Raw genomic sequence first — 26691 nt, 5'->3', positions numbered from 1 at the left:
GTGGGTCTCCGTGGCTGGCCACCCCTGGGTGTAGCAGTGAACCTTCATTCCGGGCCCCAGGTCAGCACGGCCCGTTGGGTGGCCTTGCGTTTGGACAGCAGGTGACCTGCCAGGGCTGCTCCTAGAGTGGCTGGGTGTGCTCTGGGTCCTCAGCTGCTGACCAAGCTCCGCCTCTTGCGGCCTGTGTGTGGACAGCACTTGGAGATTATTTTGGAATAGTGCTTAGTTCTGTTAGAGTGAGTCTCGGGGTTCCCTGAAACTCAGTGTGTGGACGGTGGCCAGCCCCGCTGTGCAGGGGCGTCCTCTGTGAACTCCTCTCTGCCTGGACGGAGCCTCGCTCAGGACGTAGGGGCAGATGAAAACACTGGAGCCCTTCTGGATGGGTGGTGGCCTGCACCCGGGAGCCACCTGAACCACTTGGCCTCTCCTCCCTGCAGGGATGGTGCCGGCAATTCCTATGACCTCTCGCCTCTGTCGAGATACAGCAACAACTGGGAGGCGGTGACCAGGACGGGGGCCACCGAGCACTACCTCATCAATGTTTGCAAGTCCCTGGCTCCACAGGCCGGCACTGGTGAGCCAGGCACTCCTGGGGCAGTGGCTGGGGCGCCTCTTGGGCAGGCGGGTGGCAGGGGCCTCTGAGGCTCCTTATTTGGGCAGCAGGAGGGGGAGTTAAGGGTCTCAGTGACGGACTCCTGGTGTGCCCAGGCTCACTTCTGATGGGAATGTGGTAACCTGGGTGTGAGGACCTGGCAGCAGGTGCAGGTGAAGGTAGCAAGTGCATCTTCATGGGGTGGGAGGCGGGTAGCACAGGGACCCTGGATGTGCCCTGTGTTTATCACAGGGGTCTTTGCGCTGGCAGGGCCCCTCAGGCTAGGTGTGGAGACTCGAGGTCGGGGCGCATGTAGGGCCAGGAGCGCTCCAGAGAGCTTTGGCCTCCGGGAAGTTGAGGTGCTGCCCTGGGGTGCAGTGCAGCCCCACCACATCTGGTGGCTGAGCTCAGGTGCTGCTGGTTAGTGTTTCTGTCCCGGGCGTGGTGTGAGGCTGCGGCCACTTCCCCGTGTGCTGGCTGGGTGTGACCTGTGGCCCTGCCCTGTGGTGTGGGCTGCTGCTGAAGCCAGGGCACGTGGCACAGAGGCTCTGGGACTGGGCAGCCAGCAGAGTTCTTGGTGGCTTCCCGAGTGCAGCGCACACGAGAGGCCGTTCAGAGCGTCTCGCGGCTTCGCTGAGGAATCTTGGCGTGGTCGTGTGGGGCTGGGAAGGGATGCCTCTGTTCTTGGCCCCTTCCCCACGCCCCATGGCTGCCCCAGCCCTTCTGTGGTACTAATAGCATTTTGGTGGGGAGAGAGGCTCCTGCCCGGCCTCACTGAGCCACGTAAACGAGCGTGGGTGTCTGGGTGTGACCGCTGGGGTGGTACTACTGAGCCACATGGCCAGTTCTTTTAATTTTGAGTCAGGGTCTTGCTGGGTTGCTGGGGCTGGTTTCAAACTTGGGATCCTCCTGCCCGGCACCCCGAGTTGCTGTGAGGGCAGGTGCAGCACTGAGCCTGGCGCCAGGTGACACTGGACTACAGCCCTGCTGGTGACCCCGCGCCCTGTCTCCTCGCGTTGCAGAATCATGCCATCCGGAGGCGGCCGTGTGTCTGCTGGGTGGCCCCAAGCCTGTGAACCTCGGCAGGGTGAGGGACGGTCCGCAGTGGAGAGACGGTGTGACTGTCCTCAAGTACACGGACGGTGACTTGTGTCCAGACCAGATTCGGAAAAAGTCAGCCACCATCCGATTCACCTGCAGTGAGAGCCAAGTGGTGAGTGACGTGCTTTCCACACTGGTGCAGTCCGCGGGCCACCGGGCGGACGTCCTGGCCTCCCTGAGGTGCGGGTCAGAGAGCTTGGGTGACGCAGCCGGGCGGGAGCTGGGTCTGCCATCTGGGAGTGTGTGCCCTGACTCCTCAGTACTCAGCCTGGCAGTGCCAGGCTTGTTGGTTGGTGCTCTGTAGAGCTGGACACGGGTCCCCAAGGCCATCAAGGAAAGTGGTGCTTGACAGCGCCAGTCTTGGAGGAGGCAGCTTGGGAGGGGCCTGGGCAGGGGTGCTTCCTTCCTAGCTGCAGACCTGGCTTGTGACCCCTTCCCACCCTGGGTGGCCCTGCCTTGCCGGCTGTCGTGAGGGGTGGAGAGGTGTGGGAAGTGCCAGGTGCAGGCGCACCGTGAAGGGACTGTTCTGCCCCAGTGCCTGGTGCAGCTTGGCAGTGGCGGCTGTGTGCCTGCCTTCTCCGGCAGAGGCGCGGTGGGCTCTGCGCTGTCGTGTGAGGGGTGGGAGCTGCTCTCAGGAGACAGGAGCCTGGGAACTCTCAGGACGGCTGAGCAGCCCTGCCTCTGAGGATGGCTTGCCCGGCCCTCTGCTGCCAGGGGCAGTGGCAAGAGAGCTGGGTCCTCCTGGGAGCCCCGGGGCCAGCCTCCCCCTCCTGCAGCAGCCAGGGTCCTCAGCCAGAGTCCCGGCAGCTGGTTCTGCAGCCTTTTCCTCCGCCAGGGACTGGGCACTCTTGGCTCAGGACCAGCAGGAAGAGCAGGTGGCGAGGGGCTGTCCCCCAGTGCCCAGGGCTGGACGGAGCGTGGGCTGCAGGCTCTGTCTGGGAGGAGGCTGCTGCTGGGGATGGGCTGTCTGGGAGCCGTGGGCCTCAGCCCGTGTCGGTGGAAGGATTGGCAGGATTAATGACCAGTCCTTTGGGTCGTTGTGTTTCGACCATAGCAGAAGTCACCTTGCCCGTTCGGGGTTCTGTCGGTCAGTCTTGTTCATGTCGCCCGTGGCCCCCAGCGCCTCTGTCTGCTGTGCCCGGGACCCTGGTCCTCTCAGCTGGTTTCTCTGACCCGCCTTACGTGGGCCCTGGGCTCCTCAGCAGCAGGTCCCACCCTTCGCGTTTGCTGACCTGCCCTCCTCCCACGGTGACAGCTGCAGGACTCCCGTGCGCTCGTGGGGTTTGCAGGGCGGGTTGGCGTCGGCGGGCCCGGCGGCTGGAGCGTGCGTGTCTGCCGTTGCAGAACTCTAGGCCGCTGTTCATCAGTGCGGTGGAGGACTGCGAGTACACCTTCTCCTGGCCCTCGGCTGCTGCCTGTCCCGTGAAGAGCAGCGTGCACGATGACTGCCAGGTCACCAACCCCAGCACAGGTGAGAGGCCCGCGGAGAGGCGCCTGCAGGAGCTTTCCGTGGCGTGGGGACGTGGCCCTCCTCTGGACTGGCCTTTGTGCTCATGCTGGTTCTCATCCAGTGTAGGGAGGCCTCCCAGCTCTGAAAGCCATTTCTTTTCTCCCGTGGGGGTGACGCGCTCCTGGCGGGCTGCCTCTGGGCTCCTGAGCTGGCTGCCTCCACAGCCAACCTGGAGGAGCAGGAGGCTCCTGTCCTCCCTCTGTTCTGGGTGCCTGAAGGGAGTAGGTGGCGGCAGTCGGATGCTGTCGGGTTGTCCACAGGCCTAGGGCGCCGCTGTGGCTCTGTGGTGCTCCAGGAGGAGCAGGTGCTGGGAGCTGTGAGGACCTCTGGGGAAAGGTGCACCACCTCCTAAAGCTGGGGACAGTGGCCCGTGACACGCTGGCTGGCGGGAGCACCCCGGGGTCCTGTTGGTGGGGTGGAGACTGGTGGTGAGGGGTCGGAGGGCTGACCCTGACGCACTGCCCTGATCTCACGAGCTTGCTGGAGACAGGCCTGCAAGGCTGGGCTCCCTGGAGTCACTGTCCCTGCCGCCTCCACACAGGACACCTGTTCGACTTGAGCTCCCTGAGTGGCAGGGCTGGCTTCACGGCCGCCTACAGCGAGAAGGGGCTCGTCTACATGAGCATCTGTGGGGATAACGAGAACTGCGCTCCCGGCGTGGGTGAGTGCCGCCTGACGCCCTCGTCCCTGGGTTGTCCTCCGCCCGACTGCAGTCATGAGGAGAGCCAGGACCCACAGCGTCATCTCCGGCAGCGCTCCAGAGAGGGGGGCTGCAGGGCGAAGCCGCCTGGGAAGCGCTGACCAAGGCCAGACTCGGGCAGGGTTTTAGTTAGGAATAGATGGACAGGTCTCCAAAACCGTGCCACCACCCCCTAACTGTGCCTTCCTCCCCCTTCCCGTGTGCAGGGGCCTGCTTTGGACAGACTAGAATCAGCGTGGGCAAGGCCAGCAAGAAGCTGAGCTACGTGGACCAGGTCCTACAGCTGGTGTACGAGGACGGGTCCCCATGTCCCTCCAAATCTGGCCTGAGCTATAAGAGTGTCATCAGCTTCGTGTGCAGGCCTGAGGCCGGGCCCACGAACAGGCCCGTGCTCATCTCCCTGGACAAGCAGACCTGCACCCTCTTCTTCTCCTGGCACACGCCCCTGGCCTGCGAGCAGCCGGTGCGTCGTGAGTCCAGGGACGGGAAGCCCGCCTCCCCCAGCTGCTGCGGTTCGCGCCCCCCCAGCTGCCCAGAGCCTTGTCCACTCCCCACCCTCCGCCGCTGAAGGGGAGAACAGCGCTCGGTGCTGCGTAGTGAGGCCCATGGGCCTGTCTGCTCCTCTGCTTTGGAACCCTGTCGGGTGGGAGCTTCAGTGGTGGTTAGAGGCTTGCTCGGTGGCTGACGTCGTCTGTCCTGTTTGACAGACGGAGTGTTCTGTGAGGAACGGAAGCTCCATCATCGACCTGTCCCCGCTCATCCACCGCACTGGTGGGTACGAGGCCTACGACGAGAGCGAGGACGACGCCTCCGACACCAACCCGGACTTCTACATCAACATCTGCCAGCCGCTGAATCCCATGCACGGCGTGCCCTGCCCCGCCGGTGCCGCCGTGTGCAAAGTTCCAGTCACTGGCCCCCCAATGGTGAGTGTGGAGAGAAGCCACCTTGCAGGACTTTCAGCAGAAGAAACCTTCATGTTGTGCTCCTTGCTTTTGGAGGCGAGTGACTCAAGCAGAAAGAATGGAGAAACGAGCTGGGCCCTGAGTGTTCTGGGTCCACTAAAGGAAGTTAAAGGAACATAAGAGTTTGTGTGCCGAATTGTCAGCCTGGAGTGGCAGCCAGGAGGCCTTTCAGCTGTGTAAGAATGTGAACTCGTACGTCCAGGGAGACTTCTGTGTCATTCAAGAAGTCTCAGTTACTGATCAGGAGAAATCTTTTCTCTGGTTCCAGGGATCGAACCCAGGGGCACTCAACCCCTGAGCCACATCCCAGCCTTTTCTAATTTTCGTTTTGAAAATGAAAATGACTTGTAGTCTTAAGTTGCTGAGGCTGGCTTTGAACTTGTGATCCTCCTGTGTCCCTCTCAAGTTGCTGGGATCATAGGTCGCACCACCATGCCCGGCTAAGGAGAAGCCTCAGTGGGAAGGAACGTTGGCGTAGTTAGGCTTTTTAGTTTGAAATACTTGTCTTGTGTAATGAGAATGCTTGTGAAATGCAGGCATTTTCTTTGTGATGAGTTATAAACAAGGGCAGGAGCAGAGTTGCTAACAGCTAAATGTTCTGCCTTGAAAGTGTTGGTTTTCTACTAGTCCTTTTTTATTGTAGGTTTGGATTTTTTAAAATTGTCTGCATGAGTTGTATTCATATTTTGTCAAATTCCTGGGATGTTTTTGTACTTGAGAAATGTGTTTCCAAAGTTGTTTCTGTACTTGTTCTGTATCTGAGTGTTCCAACAGGTGAGTCCTGTTGCAAGATGTCTCGGTGAGGTTTTTAAAAAGATAGGATATGTGACTGTGGTGCGAGACTGCAGGGCGTGGGTGGGCAAGTGGGCTGTAGTGAGGCTACAGCTGCGAGAGAGATGGAGGCCCTTTAGCAACAGGACTGGTGGGGGGTCTTTGGCTGGGTCACTTTGAGAGGGCCAGCCTGCCCCACTCTCCTGGTGGCCTCCTCCGTCAGATTTCATTTCTCCCACTAGAGAAGGTGTTGCATCGTGGTCTGAACATGCTCCACGGTGATGAATGGGCAGTAGCCAAGGGCAGAAGCACAGGGCAGAAGCACACGTGCAGTACATACGTGTTCACACACGCTCCGGCACACGTCCCTTTCATGGCCCTTTCGCTCTTCTTTCATTCGTTTGTTTATTCATTCAGAAAATCCTTACTGAGCAGCTACTGTGTGTCCGGGGCCGTACTAAGCAGTGAACATTGGCGAACCCATTTGTTTCCTCTCTGAGGACCTGCCCAGAGGCACTGACGGCCGAGGGACCGGGTGGGTGCAGCTCAGGCCCCTGCCTCCTCTGCCAGGTGGGGGGGACTGGCATTCTGGAGAGGGCTGGAGGCAAAACACCCCGTTACGCAGACTCTGAGAACCGGCTCTGAGTGGCAGTGCCCCTAGTTCCTAACCTGACAACCTTGTCGCCCGAGACTTCTCCAGAGTCTCTGTGCAGACTTCCCGCTCGGCGCGGCCTTGACTCGGTTTCTTCGGGTTTCGCTGGTTTCGGATCGGGTGCCGTGTGGTTTTCAGGATTCTGCGTTAGCTCTCACTCTGCCAGCCTTGGGACAGTTAATTTCCTGAAATGCTGTTTACGCTCCTTTGTTTAGGATATTGGCCGGGTCACAGGTCCTCCGATACTCAATCCGGTGGCCAATGAAATCTACTTGAATTTTGAAAGCAGCACGCCGTGCCTGGCGGACAAGCACTTCAACTACACCTCGCTCATTGCCTTCCACTGCAAGAGAGGCGTCAGCATGGTAGGCCTGTTGGAACCTGAGGTGGAAGTGCGGGCCGGCAGGCCGGGCTGGGGAACCGTGAAGCGCTTCAGGGGGAGGGTGCAGATCGCCTCCTCGGGTAACGTGCGCTAACCCGTGTGGAGGCTCGCGGAATTCAAAAACGTGGACATTTGAGTGTGCATTCGGCACTCAGTATTGGCTACACGTACTAAAGGGGTCCTTTAAAAAAAAAAAAAAAAAACTGATTTCCTTCTTATTTAGAGGTCAGACTTGGCGGCTGCCATCATTTGGAACTTGGTCTGAACAGAGTCAGCGCAACTCTGGTGAAGTAGCGCATTTGACTTTAGGAGGTTATTGACTTCCATTTTTTGTGCTTTTTAAAAATAATACCAACTTCCAGCTCAGTGAGAACCGTTTTGTGATAGAGTTAGTCCACGTGTTCTCTTGAGTTCTTCACCCCAGTGTGAAAGGAGTCCAGGTGCTCCTGTGTCTCAGTGACCAGGGCTGGCCCTGCCCGGCTGCGGCTCACGTGGACGCTCTCCCCAGCCAGCACAGCCCATAGCTCTGGTCGGTGCTCCTGGGGTCCTTGAAGCTCTGGAAACTGGTCACCCCTTTGACGGGAGTGGACGGAAGCTACGTGGGACTGCATTTGTCCCATCTACTGTGAAAAGCCACACGTCCTGCTACAGAAGCATTGACGTGCTTGATCGCAGGGCTTGGGGTGTGTTACGAGGCGGGAGAGATACACCTGCATTGCCTCTCGGAACCCTGAACGTGGCGGGTCCCCAGGCTCCTCTCACCCCCAGGGCTTCAGGGATGGATCAGGGGCCTGTTCTTGTCCCATCTCAGTGACAATGACTGACCTCTCGGCTAGAGTAGGTCTGTGGAGGGAGAGGTCACTGCTGGATGTGGGTGTGCTGGTGGCGGCAGGAGGAGGTACAGTAGTGAGGAGGGGCCCCTGCTGCCTCAGGCTGCTCCGCACAGAGGCCCCGGCACCTCCCGGCCCTCAGTGTCCCTGGGCAGGAGTCCTGAGGGTGCGAGGACGGGCCGAGTAGCCCGCGAGGGGCGCACGTCTGCAGGTGTGTGGGTGTCGCCTGCACTGCCCAGGCTCTCGGCACAGGCAGAGGCTGCGCCTCCGCCCTCAGCACTGAGTCCCTCCTGTCACAGACCCACCTCTTCACGGGGACGAGATTATCACACGCAGCAGACGAGCCGTAACTGTCCTTGGCTTTAACGGCCATCGCCAGAGTTAGGTGACGTGCCTTGGGCATTCTCGGAGCAGCCGCCTGTGGCAGCTCACGCCGAGCACGTGTCCGGTCTTGGGAGGATTGAGCAGCCTGCCTTCCTGCGTTTCCGTCTCAGGAGTACTTTTGCCACTTGAATCTTCCGGCAGTGGCAGTCGGAGCTCCTGACCAGCCGCTTCTCTCTGAGGGGCAGGGGGAGGGGGATTCAGAATTCTGGGCCCGCGGGACGTCTGGCCATGGTGTGCCCTGCCCCTGGCACAGGGTCCCCAGCGTCTGGACACCCACCCCGCCTTTGCAGTGGTGGTGTCCCCCTCACAGCCCTGTCCCCAGATGTTGAGAGACCCCTTTCTCCTGAGAGCCGTGGCACAGCATGCCCCTCTCCCCAAGCAGAGGACAATGACCTGCAGCCAGCAGAGGTGTGCTAGGGCTGCATGGGGCAGTCAGGGGCCAGGCTGCAGTGTCCCTTGGGGAGCGACCCCTGTGGGTCACTGGTCTCCATTGTCCAGCAGCTGTGGCCGCAGCCCCAGCCCCACCCTCCTCGCATTGGGGGTGGGGGCCGGCAGTGCAGCGTGTGGCTACTGTGCTGGGCTACAAGGGCTTCAAGACTTGTCCCGTCCCGACCACAGGGGACTCCTAAGCTGATACGGACCAGCGAGTGTGACTTCGTGTTTGAGTGGGAGACGCCGATCGTCTGTCCGGACGAGGTGAAGACAGAGGGCTGCGCCCTGACGGACGAGCAGCTGCTGTACAGCTTCAACCTGTCCAGCCTCTCCAGGAGCGCCGTCAAGGTAACGCCGCTCTTCCTCGGCCGGCCGCCTTCGCAGGTGGCCCACCTGGAGGCCGCACTGATGCTCTGTGACACCCCGACAGTTCCTGGCGTGGACAGCTCCAGGTGGGGTGTCCAGGCCAGAGCAGCAGGAAGGCGCCCCAGTGTGTGGCTAGCCGGACATGGCGTTGCCTCCTTGTAGCTTGTGGTTGGAGACTTTGTGTACTCAGAGCTTCACGAGGATCAGAGTTGGCCTGTGAGGCAGGCGATGGGACCGTGTCACAGGTGGAGAACAGACGAGGCATCTTGGGACAGCAGGGTCAGATCCAGTGTGGCAGGCAGAAATCCAGAGTGGGTTGCTCTTTGTCAACCTGGCTTTAAGTCACAGAGGCAGCTCTGCTGGCCAGAGGTGTGACTTCAGGAGGAAGCTAGCAGGTGCCCCCTGTGAGAAGACCGTGGCGTGTAGCTCTGTGCGTGGAGCCCCGGCCCTGGCCTGCGTGTTTGCACGTCGGCTGTCGGTGAAGCAAAGCTCCTCCACCTCTCGGCCCAGCAGCCTTGGCATTGCCAAGTCGTTCCCGAGTGTGGGCTGGGCCACGGGGCCGCTCCTGCATCTGCCTGGCAGCTGGCACGTGGCGAGTCCTGCGTCCCTGCTGGAGCCAGTACCCTGTCTCCTGGGACACAGTCTCGGGTGTGCGGCAGGTGTGATCCTAGGCAGGCAGAGTGGGCGGGGAGAGCAGGGCACGCGTGTCCCTGAGCAGCCTCGGCTCGACTGGTTGGCCCAGTGTCCCAGGGGAGGAGCGCTGCCTCAGAAGGTGGGATGCACCTGGGCCTCACAGCAGGCGCCTCCCTGCTGGGCCCAGCTGGGGAGGACAGGTGGAGCAGCCACAGTGGGCTGGGCAGGAGCTGGGACACCTTGCAGTGGCCACGGGGAGCTGCCGGGCTGCCCTGGAGGAGGCCCAGGGCCTGGGGAGAAGGCCCTGACGCGCTGGGCGTGGCTCCGGGCCACCCCTGCACCAGCCGCAGTGAGGACTCTCAGCTGGAGAGCAGGTGCTGCCTGCCGTCGCACCACACGTGCTGTCTCTACAGGTGACGCAGGGGTCGCGCACGTACAGCGTGGGGGTGTGCACCGCGGCGGCTGGCCCCGAGCAGGGTGGCTGCAAGGACGGCGGCGTCTGTCTGCTATCGGGGAGCAAGGGGGCGTCGTTTGGCCGGCTGGCGTCCATGCGGCTGGATTACAGGCACCAGGACGAAGCGGTCATCCTGAGTTACGTGAATGGCGACACCTGCCCTCCAGGTAAATCTGCAACGGGGTAGATTTTAAGTCCTGGTAAACGTGAAATCAGACTTAGCAGCTGGAAAATATGAGGCATGGGCTTTAAGCCCCGTGAGTTCTGGAAGCTTGGCCTTGCCGTGGCTTCCTCCAGGGCGAGCGCTCCTGTCGGGGTCTGGCAGGCACATCCTGGTTGTCACAGTGACTTGGTGGCTGGGGTTCTTGCTGGGTGTCCTTGGGTGGCTGTCCCAGTGAGGCACAGCTGTAGTCACTGAGCCTGGATCTTTCGGATGTTCTTCATTCCAGAAACTGAGGTGGGCGACCCCTGTGTCTTCCCCTTCGTGTTCAACGGGAAGAGCTACGAGGAGTGCGTCCTGGAGGGAAGGGCGCGGCTTTGGTGCAGCACCACCGCGGACTACGACCGGGACCGTGAGTGGGGCTTCTGCAGGCAAAGTGAGTGGCGGCACGCGGGTCCTCCCGGGCCTGGGACCCAGGGTCGGGCGGGTGGAGGCCGTCTCCTGCTGCCTGCCTCTTTTCTTCCTCTTTTCTTATTTTTTAAAATATTTTTAGCTGTAGGTGGACACACCTTTCTTTTGTTTTATTATTTATATGTGGTGCTGAGGATGGAACCCAGTGCCTGACACGTGCCAGGCGGGCGCCCGCCACTGGGCCACAGCCCGGCCCTGTGTCTTTTTCTCAGTGGACTGCTGCCCACAGGACGCATTGCAGTTGCTCGGTGGGATCGTCGTGTACCCAGTAGAGCTGTGTTGAGATGCACGCCGGGCGGCCAGCCGGCCCCTCGCTAGCCCAGGGCCTTGTGTCCACTACAGTGTTCAGCACTGGTGGTTCAGACCCACACCCGGCAGAATCGCTGCCTGTCATAGGTCTGGGTGGTTAGTGGGTTCAGGAAAAGCAAGGGACTTGTGATGGACTTTCTCCCGTGTGGCACACATGGGGCTGGGACCTTGGGCGTGTTTAGTGCCCCTGCTCCTGAGATGCTTGGAGACCACTGTCGTGAAGCGAGTTTCCAGGAGAGTGGGACGGGATCGGTGTCTGAAAAACTGTCGTTCTCGTGAGCGATCAGGGGCAGAGCAGGACACGCTGGGGAGCTCAGGTGTTAAGCTTACCTGGGACGCTGTACTTCTGCTGCTGATTTTGATGGGGTGTTACTCCTGGTCCCTTGAATGACACTGAACTTTTTAGGAATCGCAGGCATTTTATTGCTTAGTGTTTGCCCTCATGGGCGTGTGATCCAATGTTGGAAGTCCCTGGTGAAGAGCGCTGGTGCCAAGGGTCCTGCGGAGCCGGGTCTGCTGGAGTTGGGATCCGCGGGAGTGGAACAAACCCAGGGCAGCCCAGGGTGCACCTGGGGGACAGCCTGGTGGCAGCCAGGTCTGACCGTCTCCATGCCTGCTGTCCCCAGCCAACAGCCACCGGACGTCTGCGATCATATTTAAGTGTGACGAAGACGAGGATGTCGGGAGGCCTCAGGTCTTCAGTGAAGTCCGAGGGTGTGAGGTGACCTTCGAGTGGAAAACGAAGGTCGTGTGCCCGCCCAAGAAGATGGAGTGCAAGTTCATCCAGAGGCACAAGACCTACGACCTGCGGCTGCTCTCCTCCCTCACCGGGTCCTGGTTCTTCGTCCACGAAGGGACCTCGTGAGTACCCTGTGCCGCCGGCCAGCAGGCTGTGCGCAGGCAGGAGCTCAGAGTCCCTTGGTTGCTACCTCGTTGTGGTTCGCCCGGGACCACAGACGTGGGAGTGACATGTACCTGGGGTGCTTATGGTGCCTGTTGCCGCAGCTGTGCTGTGGCTGTGTTCAGGCAGCCCAGAATGTCACTCGTGCCCACTGAGTGGCTCTGCAGTACAGGAGAGTGGGTGAGCAGAGGCGGAGCCATGGACACCCGGAAGCGGGGCCGGCTGAACAGGCCAGCTTGCTGCTGAGGGTGCCGCGGTGGGTGGACGTTCTCAGATCTGTAGCCAGAGCTCCTCAGTCAAGGACTCTGCCCACACAGTTCATTCTCCCGACCATGCCCTGTGCGCAGCGCCCTCTGCCAGGCCCACCCAGCTTTCCAGGGCCTCGCTGCAGGGCAAGGGCAGGAACGGGAGGATTTCAGTAGCCTCAAGGGTGGTGCGCCACGTGCGGGATCGAAGCCACTGTCCGGGCCCCACAGCCCTCCTTCCTCTGCCCCGTCAGCCAGGCGTGGGCGTGGACTCTCTCCTTTCCCCAGCGCTTGCCACGCTTTGGCTCTTGGGATGGAAGAGCCTCGTCTGTGCTGCTTCCAGCAGTGAGGTGGAGCCCAGGCGCCAGGGCAGAGACAGCCCCTCACCCCTTCTCCTTGTCCTGCTCCAGGTACTTCATCAATCTGTGCCAGAGAATATATAAGGGGCCGCTGGACTGCTCAGAAAGAGCCAGCGTCTGCAAGAAGAGCGCGTCTGGTCAAGTGCAGGTCCTGGGCCTCGTCCACACGCAGAAGCTGGACGTCATAGGTGAGGCTCCCGCGTCCTGTCCTGCCTGGTCCAGGGTGCGTCTGGACTGGGAAGGCGAGGCTGTCCTCGGTGTGCGGGGAGGGCACGGGGCCAGGGCGAGAGCTTCCAGCTGTGACTTCTGGAACGTGGAGGTCTGCGCCACTTTGTGTCACCTGAGACTGCAGGTCCCAGTCTGAGTGTCCGGTTCCTCTCGAGTTTGTGTTCCGCACGTGCTTTTGTTCAGGAAGGCCAGGCAGCTGCATGAGGACTTGGTGGAGGTAGTTCAGGGGCGCATTTCTGCAATAATTTGGAAAGTAGACGCTTTTTCATAGTTTCAGTACCTGGTTCGTTGTGCAGTTGGTGAGTGAAAGAAGTCCTCGTTCATCGCTTCCCGGTGAAGTTGGCACTTCCTTAGCTGAGGTGACTGGGGCTGCTGGAGGGATGTGAAGAAGACGTGTACTTGTGCTCCTGCGGCCCCAGGGGGATTCTGGGAGTCGTGCTGGTCGAGCCGCAGGATGACACAGTGAGCTGGAGGTGTCGAAATGGAGAGGGCAATTCTGAGGAAATAACCGTGACCTCTGGTAAAGATCAAACCGGGGCTCGCAGGTTGCAGCAGAGGCCAGACTGCCCGCCATCCGCCCTCCCTGTGGAGGGCCGTGTTTTCACTGCTGCCTTTTCCACGCTGCTCGAGAAGGGGCCACCGGTGGGAGTTTCCAACACACAGATTTGAGGGACGTGTTCAAACCATAGCATTCTGCCTGTGGCCCAGCCTCACGTCCTTCTCACGGAAAGCAGGCTTATTCCAACCCAGGAACCTCAGAAGTGTGTTCCAGCGTCAACCTGTAAGTTCAGAGTCCATTCTCACTACATAGATGTGGGTCAGCTCCAGAAGTGGTTCATCCTGAGACTGGGAGCCTGTGAAATCAAAGCAAGTTGTGCATTTCCCAAATTTCACCGAGAGATGGACAGAGCATAGGCCTTCCGTTTCCAAAAGGGAAATAGGCAAGAGGACACAGTAGCAGGCCCCAGCAGGGCAGAGGACATTATGTCTTCAGACTCCAGAATGATCTTCTCCCTGCCCACCTCCTGGGCACCCTGGGACCCTCCTCTCATCACTGCCACGCTGGGGTTCAGTTCAGCACGCGAGCTTTGGGGTCATGTCCACACATAGCAGTTCTTCACCGGTTGGTGTGGAGTATACACCAGATCATGGGAAAGACCCTGGTGAAGGTCACGTGTGTCACCGGTAGGGTGGCATCTGCACTGTGACTCAAACCTGCAATTGTTCACTTATTTCCTGGGAATATAAGTTTTTTCTTGGAACAGTGGAGATTGTTTACCAGAATTTAAGTACAGAAACTTGGTATTTAAAACAAATGGAGCTGGAGGCTTTGGGTTTGGTGCAGGGCTGAGCCCTGGACCGTCCCTTGCCTCCCCGTCGTGCTTGTCCGCCGGCTCCTGTGCGTGCAGGGCGGTGACTCGGCACGGTACTCCTCCAGACGCGCACATGCCTGTGACGACGCCTGCCTGCCGAGCCCGGCCCGGCCCCGGCTGTCCTCGGGCAGCAGCAATGGGAGCTGCTGGCAGTGGTTGGATTCTGGAGGTCAGAGGGCTTCTGGGTGGTCTTGCTTCTGACGCCACGTTCAGGTGCAGGGCTTGGCTTTGATCCAGAAGACCCAGAGCAGCAGTGCTGAGGTTTCTCACTCCGACCCTGCCCTGTCGTGAAGAGGCTCAGAGCAGAGGCCAGTCAGGAAGGCTGTACTGAAGTTGTGTGCATAGTGACGGTCACTGCCGCTGGTTGAGGTCCTGCGTGGGGCTCCCAGGGTGGAGCCCTTGTCCCGCTCCCGGACTCCTGGAGCACGTGGACTTTGCAGGGTATTCCTGTTCCGAGGTGATGTGACGGAGCCCCAGGGGGTCAGCATTCCGGTCACGGAGCTTGTGGGCAAAGGTCTGAGGTTGGAGGCCAGGTCGTGTTGTGGCCCTGGCAGTGGTGGTGCAAGCCAGGTGGCCACAGAGCTGAGTGGTGTGTGACCCAGAGAGCTGCTGTGTCTTGTCCTTGTCCTGAAAGTGGGTTGTGCAGCGCGCTCTACTGACGCCAGTCACTTTCATGTTTCAGATGACAAAGTCATCGTCACTTACTCAAAAGGCTATCCCTGTGGTGAGAATAGGACTGCGTCCTCTGTGATAGAGCTGACCTGTGCGAAGACGGTGGGCAGGCCTGCGTTCGAGAGGTGAGGAGATGGGGCCAGCAGAGTGCCTCTCCTGGTCTCTGTGTGGGGGTGGCTACACACGGGGTGAGAGGATGTGGGCTGTCAGTGTGGGGAGGGGCAGGCTGCTGAGACTCGGGCCAGGGGGCCAGGGCTGCTCTCCATGGCAATGATTCCCAGGGTGGAGTGCTGAGACGGTTACAGACCAGTGTGATTTCACGGCCTCACTTGCCTTAGAAATGCTCCTGCTCTGGGTTTATCGCTGTGTGAGCCAGCTGAGCAGTGTGTAACCGGCCACTGTCTTTCAGTGTCACAGTAGAACCAACGGGCATTGGTTGTACCGCTCAGTCGACTGCTCGGGCAGTAGGACCAGCAAGCACCTGGGATGTTCTTAGACTGCCTTGGAATTTTCCAGGAAGCCATGTGTGGTGCTAGGAGAGTTTGACCAACAGGGGGAGCATGTGAGCTGCTGTCTGGGAGCAAGCCTGTTCCTCCTGGAATCTGGGCTTGGAAAAGGGGAGTCCCAGAAACTGTCAAGGACTTTTCCGTTTTGGGGACTGAACTCACGGCACTCCACCAGTGAACTACATCCCCAGTCCTTTTTATTTTTTATTTTGAGGTAGGGTCTTGCTAAGTTGCTGAGGGTCTCACTAAGTACTGAGGTTGGTCTTGAACTTGTAATTCTCCTGCCTCAACCCCCAGAGTCCCTAGGATTACAGGCATGGGCCCTGCTCCCAGCATCAAAGGACTTTTCAATGTTTGAATCTGAGAAGTTTGTAAATTAGAAATCCTAAAGTCTAGGAGCAAATTTCTCTAGTTTTAAACGTACAGTTTCTGAATTTTAAAGCATTTGCATGGAATGCTATCTGAATTTCACACTACTGACATGCTCTGTAGTCATCTCCCTCGTTATGGTGCTGGAAAAAGGTGAATCAACAACGTCCTTGTCTGATCTGACCCCAAGATGGCTCGGTGTGGGGGACTGACAGGTATCTTGGGAGGCCCCTGGAGCCAGAGCTGCTTCAGGGACTCAGCAGGCGCCTGGTAGTCTTCTGTGTGTCTGTCTAGAAGGTGACCATAGTTTGCGTTTCCTGCCTCCAGGTTTGATATCGATAGCTGCACCTACTACTTCCGCTGGGACTCTCGGGCTGCCTGCGCTGTGAGGCCTCAGGAAGTGCGGATGGTGAATGGGACCCTCACCAACCCTGTGAACGGCAAGAGCTTCAGTCTCGGGGACATTTATTTTAAGTAAGTGAAACGTTTTCCTTTTGAGCATTGAAGGGCATTCAGGTGTAAGCCAGCAGTTCAGGTCTTCCCGTGCAGAGACCCCGTGAGGTAACTGGGCCGTGTGTCTTAGTTACAGTCGCTGGAGCCATCGTCATATTTTGCTTAAACCAAAGGAAAGTGTTACTCAGCTATTAAGGTTTAGCACCAAAGATGGTGAATTCTCCTGAGGGTAAAAATAAGGCCCCCTCCCCGTCACTTTCCTAGAGGTCTGGGGTCGAAGCCAAAACCCGCTGAAAGCATGGCTGGGTCCACGAGCGTGTGGGCTGGAGGTGTTCCTAGCAGTGTCCCTGGACTGCTGTAGGGTGCACTGGCCCAGGCGAGTAGCCATGCCCGCTGGCCACACAGGGCAGAGTGAGGCATATGTGGCGCCAGAGACAGCATTTGAGAAAAGTGGGTTCTGGCTAGAGTGTGGACCTGGGGGAGCAGGACAGGTAGGTGACAGAAGGAATTGGTGCCCAGTCGCTGCAGGGTCACAGAATTGCTGCTCTGGCTCGGCAACAGGAGAAAGAAGGCATCCTAGACCTGCAGTTCCTCTGGGGCCTGGGAGTCATGTGGTCATGTTAAGTGGCCTCCCTGAGGGACTTCCAAGTCGCTGCCTCTCTTCTCAGGCTGTTCAGTGCCTCTGGGGACATGAGAACCAACGGGGACAGCTACCTGTATGAAATCCAGCTCTCCTCCATCTCGGGCTCCACAAACCCTGCGTGCTCCGGAGCCAGCATCTGCCAAGTCAAGCCCAGCGACGAGCACTTCAGCAGGAAAGTGGGAACCTCCGACAGAACCAAGTACTACGTCCAAGGTACCGCTCGGCCCCGCAGCACTGCACACCGGCCTCCCCGGAAGGGCTCCGGAATGTTCCTCAGCAAACTGCCTTCAGAGTAAACTTCAGATCAGTTTTAAAATAGAAACCCCCCGGTTGGGTACCAACAGAGATAGACCTTCTCAAACAGATCGAAGGCTCCACCTAAGACTCCACAGAGCCTCTTGCTGTGGGTAAATCACAGCTCAGTTACCACAGCAGTACAGCATCTGTGGGAACCAGGGCTGCCTGAGGGGTGGGCAGAGGCAGGCAGGAGGGCTGCCTTGGATTTGGCTATAGGCTTGGCTCTGCCAACTCTAGTAGTAGTAAGTAATTTTGAGAATACTACGGAGGGGTGGGCAACTTCACATTTGTCAGAGCATCGAAAGAAAGCTGGGAAATTCCGCCAACCTGAGTGTGAGAAATGAGCAGGAGGAGGGCTTTACTCTGGCACTAGGAGAGGTGTTGTCCTTGTCAGACATAAGAGAATATTCTGGAAGGCAGCTCATGTGTTTTTGTTGTGAACAGCTCATTTTTCACTCTACCTTTTATAATTTGACTTTTGAGCCGTGTGACTGCTTTAACTTTGAAGTCTGTCGAAAAGCCCAGCCTGCCCTGGCAGAAAGGCTGAGGAGCCCGCCAGGGAAGAGGCTGCCCCGCCAGGTGGATCCTGGGGGAAGCACCTGTCCAGCGTGAGGTGTTGCTGTTGGAGCGCCTAACCCGGGGTGCCCGGAGATGGCCTGGCCCTGCCATCCTGGTTAGAGGGTGGCAGGGCCTTGAGAGCCCTGCGGGTGTCTGCTCACAGCGCTGTGGCCCCTGGGGAGGGGCGGAGTGCTCGTCCTGCCTGTGGGCGGGAGGGTGGCCAGCCCAGTCCCCCGCAGTCCCGTGGGGTGGAAGGAACGCCTGTTTCTCCTTTCTTACGCTTCAGTGACTCCTGCAATAATTTGGGGTAAAATATCCCTGTCACCGTGCTGGGTGTGCCTCTCGCTGCCCTTCTTCCTGGGCTAGGAAGACTGGATCGAGTTGGTTGCCGGCTGCAGGACTGTTGAAAGCCTTCGAGGTGCCGCTAGGCAGAGGGCGAGGCCCAGCGCCTCCCCACCGCTCGAAGGGCTCCTCCCGCAGGAGGCCCATCCAGCAGCGCCTGGCTCCAGCCATGCAGGCCTCCCTGAGCTCCGCATCCCCCTGGAGCCTGGTGGCTTGGTCCCCGCGGCTCCTTTGTCACGCCTCGGCCCCCCCGTCCTCCTTGTAGAGCCTCCTCTGTGCCATCCTCAGGAAGCCGGCCCTTCCCAAGCCAGGCGTCCTGCCACCTGGTGGGTCGTGGGAAGGCTTGTGCGTGAGGGGTGCTGCCCTGGCCTTCCTGCATGGGTCTGTTCCAGATCCGCCGGCCCTCGGGCACCTGTGCCCGCGCTTCTGTGTTAACAGTCCCCCTCGGGCTCCTCACGTTCTCTGCACCGGAAATCACGCTGCAGTCACGGTTTGTGAGTCTTCAGAGCAGCAGGCACGGGGACCGTGCAGTCCTGTCTCTAGTTGGACACTGCCCTGCAGAACCTTCTGTTCAGATCCTGGTTCGGCCTGCCTAGAGTGGGGTCGTGACTCTTCCCCTGCTGACTGGGCCCCAGGGCAGCCCTCTGTGGACACGTACACCCTACGTTAAACTCTCGTCTCTGATCCTGGCTGATGGCAGGGTCTGAGCCAGCCAGAGCGAGGGGAGCGGACTCCGCACAAGGCTCCCCTTGCTTCTGACCGTGGGCAAGGTAGGGGGCTCGCAGCCCTGCCTCCCATTCTGTGATTTGACGGAAGAGTCACAGAACTCACTGGGCACTGTTGGACTCAGCTCAGACTTGTTCCAGCAGAACCCACAGATTGCAGGCAACCGGGAGAGACCCCACGGGCAGCGTCCAAGAGGGAGCCAGGTGCACAGGCCTTTGCTCTGTGGACCCAGGATGAGCTGCAGTCCCCATACCAGTGTGGCACAGTGCAGTGCTGGCAGCCAGGGGTGCTCACTGAACCCTGGCGTCCTGAGTCTCTGTGGGGCTCCATCGTGTGGGCCTGGTGATGGATTGCTGTCAGTCACCCACCAGGTGGACCGATGGGTCCTGGCCAGCCCTACTCTAGGTTCTGCCATTAGCCAAGGACTGGGCCTCTCTTTGGGTGAGGCTACAATCCTTAATGCATTCTTATTATTTAGGTCAGGGGCTCTGTACATCTGCATTAAGTAGCTGCTGCTGTTTTTAAAGCTGTGAAGGCGAGCGCATGTGGGACCTTGGACGACGTATCTTTCCCTGTGTTCTGAGTCTGGGTCAGCTTTCTGCAGACTGTGAAGTGCAACTCAGTCCCTCACTGGGATGTGGACAGTAACGGTGCCTCTTCCCGGTTGACAGATGGCGACCTGGATGTTGTGTTTGCCTCTTCCTCCAAGTGCGGGAAAGATAAGACCAAGTCTGTCTCCTCCACCATCTTCTTCCACTGCGACCCTCTGGTGAAGGACGGGATCCCAGAGTTCAGCCACGAGACCGCCGACTGCCAGTACCTCTTCTCCTGGTACACCTCGGCCGTGTGTCCTTTGGGGTAAGCGGTGTCCTGGGTGCTCTCAAGCTCAGCTCAGGATACGTTTGTGCGTGTTTCCGCAGCGCAGGGCGTTCACCCGTGCTCAAAAAGAGACCTGCCAGACCTCAGGCAGCCGGCGCCCGCTCCCGTGGTGGGCAGGGCCTTCTGCACGTCCCGCTCTTGTCCCATAGCGTTGGCACCTTTGCTGAGCACCTCCTTTTGTGGACGGCTCTCTTCTTGGCTCACTGTCTTCCTGCCTTACTGGGGCCACCATCCTATAAGCTTTCCTTCCCCCGTCCTGTGACTTTGAGATCAGGAGGAAGATGAGCCCTCAGCATGTCATTTCCTGAGAGGGTTCAGTTCGGGTTGCTGCCAGAGGCGGCAGTGGCAGGGATGACGGGGCTCCTGGTCCCTCTCTTCCATGCTGATCATGTCATTGTCACTTACCTATGGGTGCTAGCTCAGCCAAAGACGGCTTCGCCCTAAATTGTCCCAGGGACGTGGACACGAGGACTCTTGCTTACAGAATCTTGGGAGGGGCTCCGGGGCTGAGGTTCCACTCGTGGTGCTCTTAGCTGGTGAACGTGCGTGCGTAGTGTTTCGGTGAAGTCATCACAGAGTACTAGGGTCAAAACGAAGTTTCTTGCGAAAGAAGCAAAATGTGAACCAAGAAAAATGCTGACATTTAAAGCGAGCTCCCCTGCACTGCTGCTGAGAGGCCGACCACCCTGCCTCCGCCTGGGTTTGGAGGCCAGCCTCGCGTGAGCTTCGGTCAGGCCTGCTGGGCTGGGAGACGGGGACCTGTCAGGCAGCGGGGAGGGTCCTCGGGAGGCTCGTCTCTCACAGTGTCAGGAAGTCGGGCTCTGGCGTTGCTCGAGTCCCTTCCCAAGCTGACAGCGCATCTCAGTGGGCAGCAGGCACACCAGCCGTGGGAGGCGGCGGCCTGGCTCGTGCTGGGTGGACCATGGGGCATGCGGGACGGGTCCGCCCGGTGGTGGCCAGGTGGAGCAGCGTCCACGTGGCTTTTTTGTTTCCTCCACTTTATCCAAGTGTAGTGCATTTTGAAATCAAATGTAAATGTGAAAACCAGCTAGCAGTTATCCTAAGATGACCGTTAGTTCTTTCAGCTCTTGTGGACTTTGCCTCAGTGTTGCCAGTGAGCGTGCTTGTTCCCCTGACTTCCTGCAATGCTAGATGAAGAGCACGCTTTCTCACAAGTACCCCTGCTTTCCGAAAAGGCTGTTTCACGGTTTTGTGATGAAACAGTATCAGTGCAGATATATTGATGCTTTTACAAAATTAAAAAGAAAAAACTTCCACAAAGTTAAAAACCTGCATCTGCAGGTGGAAGGGGCCACTTGCCCAGCATGATTAGCAGCAGCAACAGTGCGGCCTACATTTGGGTAGCACCACACCAGAGGTGTGAGGGACACTGGACACTGCGGGGGAAGCTAACTGATTGACTTAAAGAACAATTTAAGAAAGGTTATGATAGTGGACAATGACATTATGTGAGCTGTATGTAAGAAATAGAGTTCCTTGTTAGTTGGAGGACTAATGAATTTTAGACTTTTTACCTTGGTATGTGTGCTGATATTTAAAAAATAACCAATATAGTAATAGAAATATAGCATATAACTTCCAAAGAAGTAGAGAAAATAGTAAAGAAACTGAAGGCCCTGCAAGAAGATGAAAAAGGAAAAAAACAGAAAGTCAAAGAGTAGAAATAACCTAAGGTAGTAGAAGGTAAATGTAGACATCAGTCGTCATGCTGGGGTAAACAGACTAGCCTTCCACCACAAGACGAGTGGCTGTGGGGAATTTTAAGAGCAGCTATGCTTCCAGGGGTGCAGTAGGCCTGAAACGGAATGCAGAGAAGACCAAAGGTCAAAGGCTAAGGGAAAACGTGCCAGGAATGTCACATTAGAGAGAAAGCAAGAGTAGTCAACTGTCAGAGTAGAAAAAGCCCTCTGGGTGGGGGGCCTGCTGATGTTGAAAGGGTCAGTTCACTGCGAAGATACAAGAGAGCTGAACTCAGCCCTCCTGGGTGCAGAACGCAGAAATACACAGAAGTCCACAGAGCTACGCTTGGCAAAAAAGCCAAGGCTCAGTGCAAAACTTCTTGACAGGCAACTGTGAAAAGCGTGGATTAAACAGACCTACAGAGAACGTTGTTCCCGGCCATTGGAGAGCACTGTTTTCCAGCTCAGGCCCACTTAGAAAACTGTAAAAAATTAACCACGGAGGAGCAAGTCCCTGAATGTCTAATATTGATGCTGCATGAACTAAATACCTGATGCAGTGCAGTTGGGAACCAACTGGAAAACTAAGTACAGTTGGAAACAGACCTACTTCTGAGCAATTGGTAGTTTGAAGAAGGTGTGTCATGAACTGAGGTTGGGTGGACCTGTGCTGGGCCTTCCTGGGCTCCCAGCGGCTGTGCAGGTTTGGCTGAGTGGCTTCTGGCTCTGAGGGGAGAGGCCTATGGGGCTGAGACCGCCTGTCCACGCAGCGCGTTCCCACCGAGCAGAGCTGGTGGGTGAGGCCAGGGGCCTTTCAGTTACTTGGATCATGTTGGAGCCAAACTTGTCACAGTTAAATAGATTTCTGAATGGATGGCCACACACTCGGCAGCTGGCTTCCAGGCTGTGTGTGGTGTGTGAGGTTCTCTCCCATCCTGAGTGGCCTAGATACTGCTCATCACTGGGGAACCCTGTTCTGTCATTCCTTGTCTGCATGGGTGGCCCTGAGTGACGGGAGGCGGGCAGATCAGCAGCACAGGCCTCACCCAGCCGTCTCAGAGCAGAAGGGGCGTTGGCCAGGCGTCTCTCCCCCTGCCCTGCCTCTTTGTCTTCCTCCTTGAACTTTTCATGTCATGAACGTGCACCGCCGTCCCTGCAGGTCTGAGGGTGGGAGTGTGGGTGGTGGACGGCCCGGGTGCTTCACCCCAGAGGCCTGCTCCCTGGTGTCTGCAGGGGCTCTCCCACCCTGGAGGGCCCTGGGGCCAGAACAGTTTTTGTTGCTGTTGGGTATCCAGTGGATCTGGGTTTACTGGACCCGGTGGAGACTGGTGTGGACTTTGTACAGTGAGGGCTGGCCCCTGCCTGGGAGCCCCTTGGCGGGTCGCACCATTGAGTGACTTTGTGGCTTCCTTATTTGTGACACCCTCCCAGGGTGGGCTTTGACGGTGAGAGCGCTGGACCAGACGGGCAGGGGCACAAGGGGCTCTCGGAGCGGAGCCAGGCCGTCGGCGCGATCCTCAGCCTGCTCCTGGTGGCGCTCACTGGCTGTCTGCTGGCCCTGCTGCTTCACAAGAAGGAGAGGAGGTAAGGAGCCCGGGTGGGGGTGGTGGGGCTGGGGCGCTCAGTCGGATAGCAGGCCCAGGCTTGGGTTTGGTTTGGTTTGAGTCCAACAGCAACAGTGCCTTAGGTTCTTGGTTCAGGACTCCATGGAAGCAGACTCCACGGTGGTCCTGAAGGTGTGCAGGCCTGTCACATGGGCCTGTCATCACCCAGAGCTGCGGCACCTTGCTCAGGCGTGGCTCACCAGGGCCCTCGACACCGAGCTCTTGACGTGTCCGAGGGTGGGTAGGAAACAGCCTCTCTCATAGGCAGATGTCCTGCTGACCAGCTAGCCTTCTGCCCTTCCGTCGCAGCAGTGAGCGTTTACCAAGTGCCTGCTGCATGCCAGGGCTGGAGCTGGCCTCCTCTCTGCCAAGTGAAGAGGCCCATCATGTGACTGTTGCAGTTTTCATTCCTGGGTTGCGGGGCCTGGGGAGGCGGTCGAGAAGTAGACTGGGGTCACTTCTCCCAACAGGAGGAGAGTTGGTGGGGTGGGTTTCAAGTTCAGCCTCCCATCTCATCCTGCAGCCTTGGGCAGCAGGAGAGTGTGGTCCTGTAGTCGCATATGAACAATTAGAAACCAGGTGTGTGTGACCCGCTGCAGACCTGTGCCCAGCCAGAGGTGGAACGGGGGCCAATCCCTGTGTGTCTCATTCCCAAGCCTGTGTTCTCTCCACCAAACCATGAAGAGTGCATCAGGTTACGGCCTGGCGGGCACACTTGGTCCTTTGTTGCTCAGAGTGCTGTGCCTGGGCGGGTGGTACGTGGTGGGCAGGTAGGGTTGTGACCCGGCCCTCGGGCCGGCTGGCTCTGGGTGTGTGGCCGGGGGCTTGGTCTGCCTTGGACCTACGATGGTCTCCGTTTTTAACAGGGAAACCGTGATTAACAAGCTCAGCAATTGCTGTCGAAGAAGCTCACATGTGTCCTACAAATACTCAAAGGTACTTGTCGGCTGAGCCTCGGGGGCCCCTTGCCCACTCCGTGCCCACCAGGCTGACAGCACGATGGGAGCTCTCACCCGCACTGTCGTTGGCTGCGCCCCTCAAGCGTCTCTCTTGGGGTGCAGCTGGTCTCCTCAGGAGTGCTCCGTTTGGGCTGTTCTTAAGAAACCACGGAGATGGAACTGCCTGGGCTCCAGGCGTTTGGGTGGTTTCCTTCAGAGAGACTTCCAGAAGGGCCTCATCCGGGCTGTGCGTGCCCCTGCGGCTCTCCCTGTTCTTTGCATTGCCAGATTGCCTTCTAGAACTAGACTCTGGCCCGAGTCCTCCCTGTGGCTTCTCACATACCACGAGTCCCCACCCCTGTCCTGGTTGGCTCCTTGTTGTCCATGAATCTCCTGGAAGAGTCCTCCTCCCCAGCACTGCTGAGGGGTTGTGGGTCCCTTCAGGTGCTTCTGCTTGGTCCTGCCAAATGGCCCCCCAAACCCCCAGCAGCCCTCTGTGTGGCCTGGTCTTACTGTGAGCAGGCCTGGTGGGACTTGGGAGCTGGAGGTGTGGGGACGGCGGGTGGTCGGCAGGCACGCACTCTGCTGGCTTCTGCAGCGGCGCTGTCCCTGCTGTGGGGAGGTCATGGAAGGAGAGCGGTAGAGGAGTGTGGGGGTGTCTGCTGGGGCTCACACGCCTCTGCTCTTGCTTCCTGGCAGGTGAACAAGGAAGAAGAGACAGATGAGAATGAAACAGAGTGGCTGATGGAAGAGATCCAGCCACCGACCCCAAGGCTGGGCAGAGAAGGGCAGGAAAACGGCCACATCACCACCAAGTCCGTGAAAGCAGAGGCCCTCACTTCCCTGCATGGGGATGACCAGGACAGTGAGGATGAGGTCCTGACCATCCCGGAGGTGAAAGTCCACTCGGGCAGAGGAGCCGGGGCAGGGAGCTCGCAGCCCGCAAGAGACGCACAGAAGGTCCTTCAGGAGAGGGAGGACGATCGGGTGGGGCTGGTCCAAGGCGGGAAGGCCAGGAAAGGGAAGCCCAGGCCTGGGCAGCAGAAGACGGGGACCTCGGCCACGCTGGTGTCCTTCCATGATGACAGTGACGAGGACCTTTTACACATCTAACTCCGTGGTGCCTACAGGAGTGCGTGGAGCGTGGACAGCCAAGCACCTCCAACCAAATGAGACTTCCGCTCGACGCTTCTAGAGTTTGCCTTTAACTGCTTCCGAAGGGAGGAGCTCCGTGCCGGGGCAGGGGCGGGAGGCCAGCCCACTCCTCCCTGGTGGCTCACAGGCTGGAACAGGCCCTGCTCACGGCTGGCAGGCGGTACCTCACGCCAGGGTTTGCCCAGTCCCCCTTCACAGGCTTCGCCGCCTAGTGCCAGGCCAGGCGCCAGGCCGGGCGCCCCTCGGGGCCGGGCCGTGTGGAGGAAGAGTCTTGCTGCTTCTGACCCGTAGGCCTCTGACCCGTGCTCAGCATCTTAACTCTCCCCTATTTATTGACTTTGACAATTACTCAGGTTTGCGAAAAAGGAGACAAGAAAACAGCTGCGGCTCTTCCTGCCTGCAGGTGGGCGTCCGTGGCGGGAAGGGCAGCCGAGCCGCGGCGTCCGGCGGGGCCTGAACTGGTGGTGGTGCGTGCGCTGAGCTGGAGTGCTCGATCCCTCTCTGCCCTTCTGCCTCCGTCCCTCGGGAGCCCAGGGTGCACAGGGTCCCGTGCCTGGGTCTGGAGGGTCGCCTGTTCTGCGCCTTGCCTCCGTCGCGGCCCTGGCTCTGTGCACATCTTCAGCCCCAGGTGGACAGAGCACGCTGGTCAGTATTGCTCTCGCTGGCTGGTGACCACGACGGCTCACCCAAAGATTGGTTTTTGCGCCCCGTTTTCCGTGCGTGTGCATGGAGCCGAGGTATCGAGGAAGCAGCGTCTCCAGGTTTGGGCTGCAGCTCTCATTGCTTCCGAGTCTCATGGCGTGCCACCCTTACTGTGCTTATTTTTTTAAGAAATAAACAGTGTCTGTCAACCATTCGACCTATAAGAAGCCTTAATATGCACAGTGTGTGACTTACAGGAATCACGTGAGATAGCGGCCAGCGTCCGCCGCGCCCGCGCTCGGCTCCGGCTCTGGCTCTGGCTCTGGGAGCCGAGGCTGGGCACCCGGAGGTGCAGGAGGGAGGCAGCAGCCCTCCTCCGCTGCCGCGCACCCTTTCTTGAAGTGTTTGCGGAACTTCTCGCATTGTCGGATTGTACATAGACTGTGGTATTCATATTCTGAAAAGCAAACCACCCCACAGAAGTTCTTGGTTTGTGCCGGGTTTGGCTGGCTTATTTTATTTCAACATGAGTGTATTTTTTAAAATTGATTTTTCTCTTAATTTTTTTTTCCAATCAACTTTACTGTAAAATACAGTATTCAACAATTTCAATAAAAGATAAATTATTAATTGGATGTTCTCGCTTTTTTCTCCTTGATAGTGAAGACTTGCTGAACTAGTGATCAGTCTGTCCTCTGGGCCTGTCTGTCTGTGACCTTTCAAAACATGTTTGTATTTGGGTAGCCTCAGTGTTCTGCTTGAGCGGCCTGAAGTTTTCCTCCATGTGTCCCAGTTGCTGTGTCCTTTGCATCCAGTGTGCCTTCTCTCAGCTTTGTCCAGATCTGGTGTCTCCATTCTTTCTAGTAGAACTTGGGCTCTCTCCTGTTGACCGAAACTAAGACTACAAGCAGATGGCAGTTATACAATGGAGCATCTTTGTAGGTGGGAGTGTTTCTCTCCTCCTGATTAGTTACTGACTGTTACCTACATGTTGACATGAAAACAGAAAATTACCACAGTAGCTCCTGTTATCCAGTTTCTCTGAGGTTTTAGTTATCCATAGTCAGCCGTCATCCAAAAATAGTAAAAGAAAAATTCCCGAAATAAGCAATTCGTGTTTCAAGTTGTACACTCTTCCATGCAGATGGAATTCTGTGTTTTCCCACTCTGCCCACATGATGTCATCTCTGTGTAGTGTATCCACTTTGTATGTACTACCCTCCTGTCAGTCACTTCCTAGCCATCTCATCTGTCAGTGGAACTGTCCATGATTGGTTATGTGTGTGTGGTAACTGGGGATTGAACCCAGCTTTACATGTGCTAGTCACTGAGCTACATTCCCAACCCTTTTAATTCTTTATTTTTGAGATAGGGTCTCTCCGAGTTCCC

At 58.2% G+C, this 26691-nt stretch overlaps 1 protein-coding gene across 1 annotated transcript in view; it reads left to right on the top strand.

Moving 5' to 3' along the window:
- Igf2r (insulin like growth factor 2 receptor) overlaps positions 1–25937 on the top strand; it is a 99817-nt gene extending 73880 nt beyond the window's left edge. The window contains 19 exon segments of the mRNA XM_047557338.1: positions 438–574; positions 1615–1805; positions 3038–3164; positions 3745–3864; positions 4110–4366; positions 4611–4829; positions 6507–6656; positions 8506–8667; positions 9732–9939; positions 10222–10368; positions 11339–11573; positions 12269–12405; positions 14501–14615; positions 15693–15839; positions 16487–16674; positions 19056–19242; positions 22395–22547; positions 23434–23503; positions 24205–25937. Of these exon segments, the coding sequence (XP_047413294.1) occupies positions 438–574; positions 1615–1805; positions 3038–3164; positions 3745–3864; positions 4110–4366; positions 4611–4829; positions 6507–6656; positions 8506–8667; positions 9732–9939; positions 10222–10368; positions 11339–11573; positions 12269–12405; positions 14501–14615; positions 15693–15839; positions 16487–16674; positions 19056–19242; positions 22395–22547; positions 23434–23503; positions 24205–24618 (3364 nt within the window). The 3' untranslated portion in view covers positions 24619–25937.
- The last annotated feature ends 754 nt before the right edge of the window (positions 25938–26691 follow it).

This window comes from Sciurus carolinensis, chromosome 7, assembly GCF_902686445.1.
Source record: "Sciurus carolinensis chromosome 7, mSciCar1.2, whole genome shotgun sequence".
In the NCBI taxonomy this organism is placed as follows: domain Eukaryota; kingdom Metazoa; phylum Chordata; class Mammalia; order Rodentia; family Sciuridae; genus Sciurus; species Sciurus carolinensis.
The sequence above is the reverse complement of the archived record's forward strand: the minus strand, read 5'-3'. Positions and strand labels throughout refer to the sequence as shown.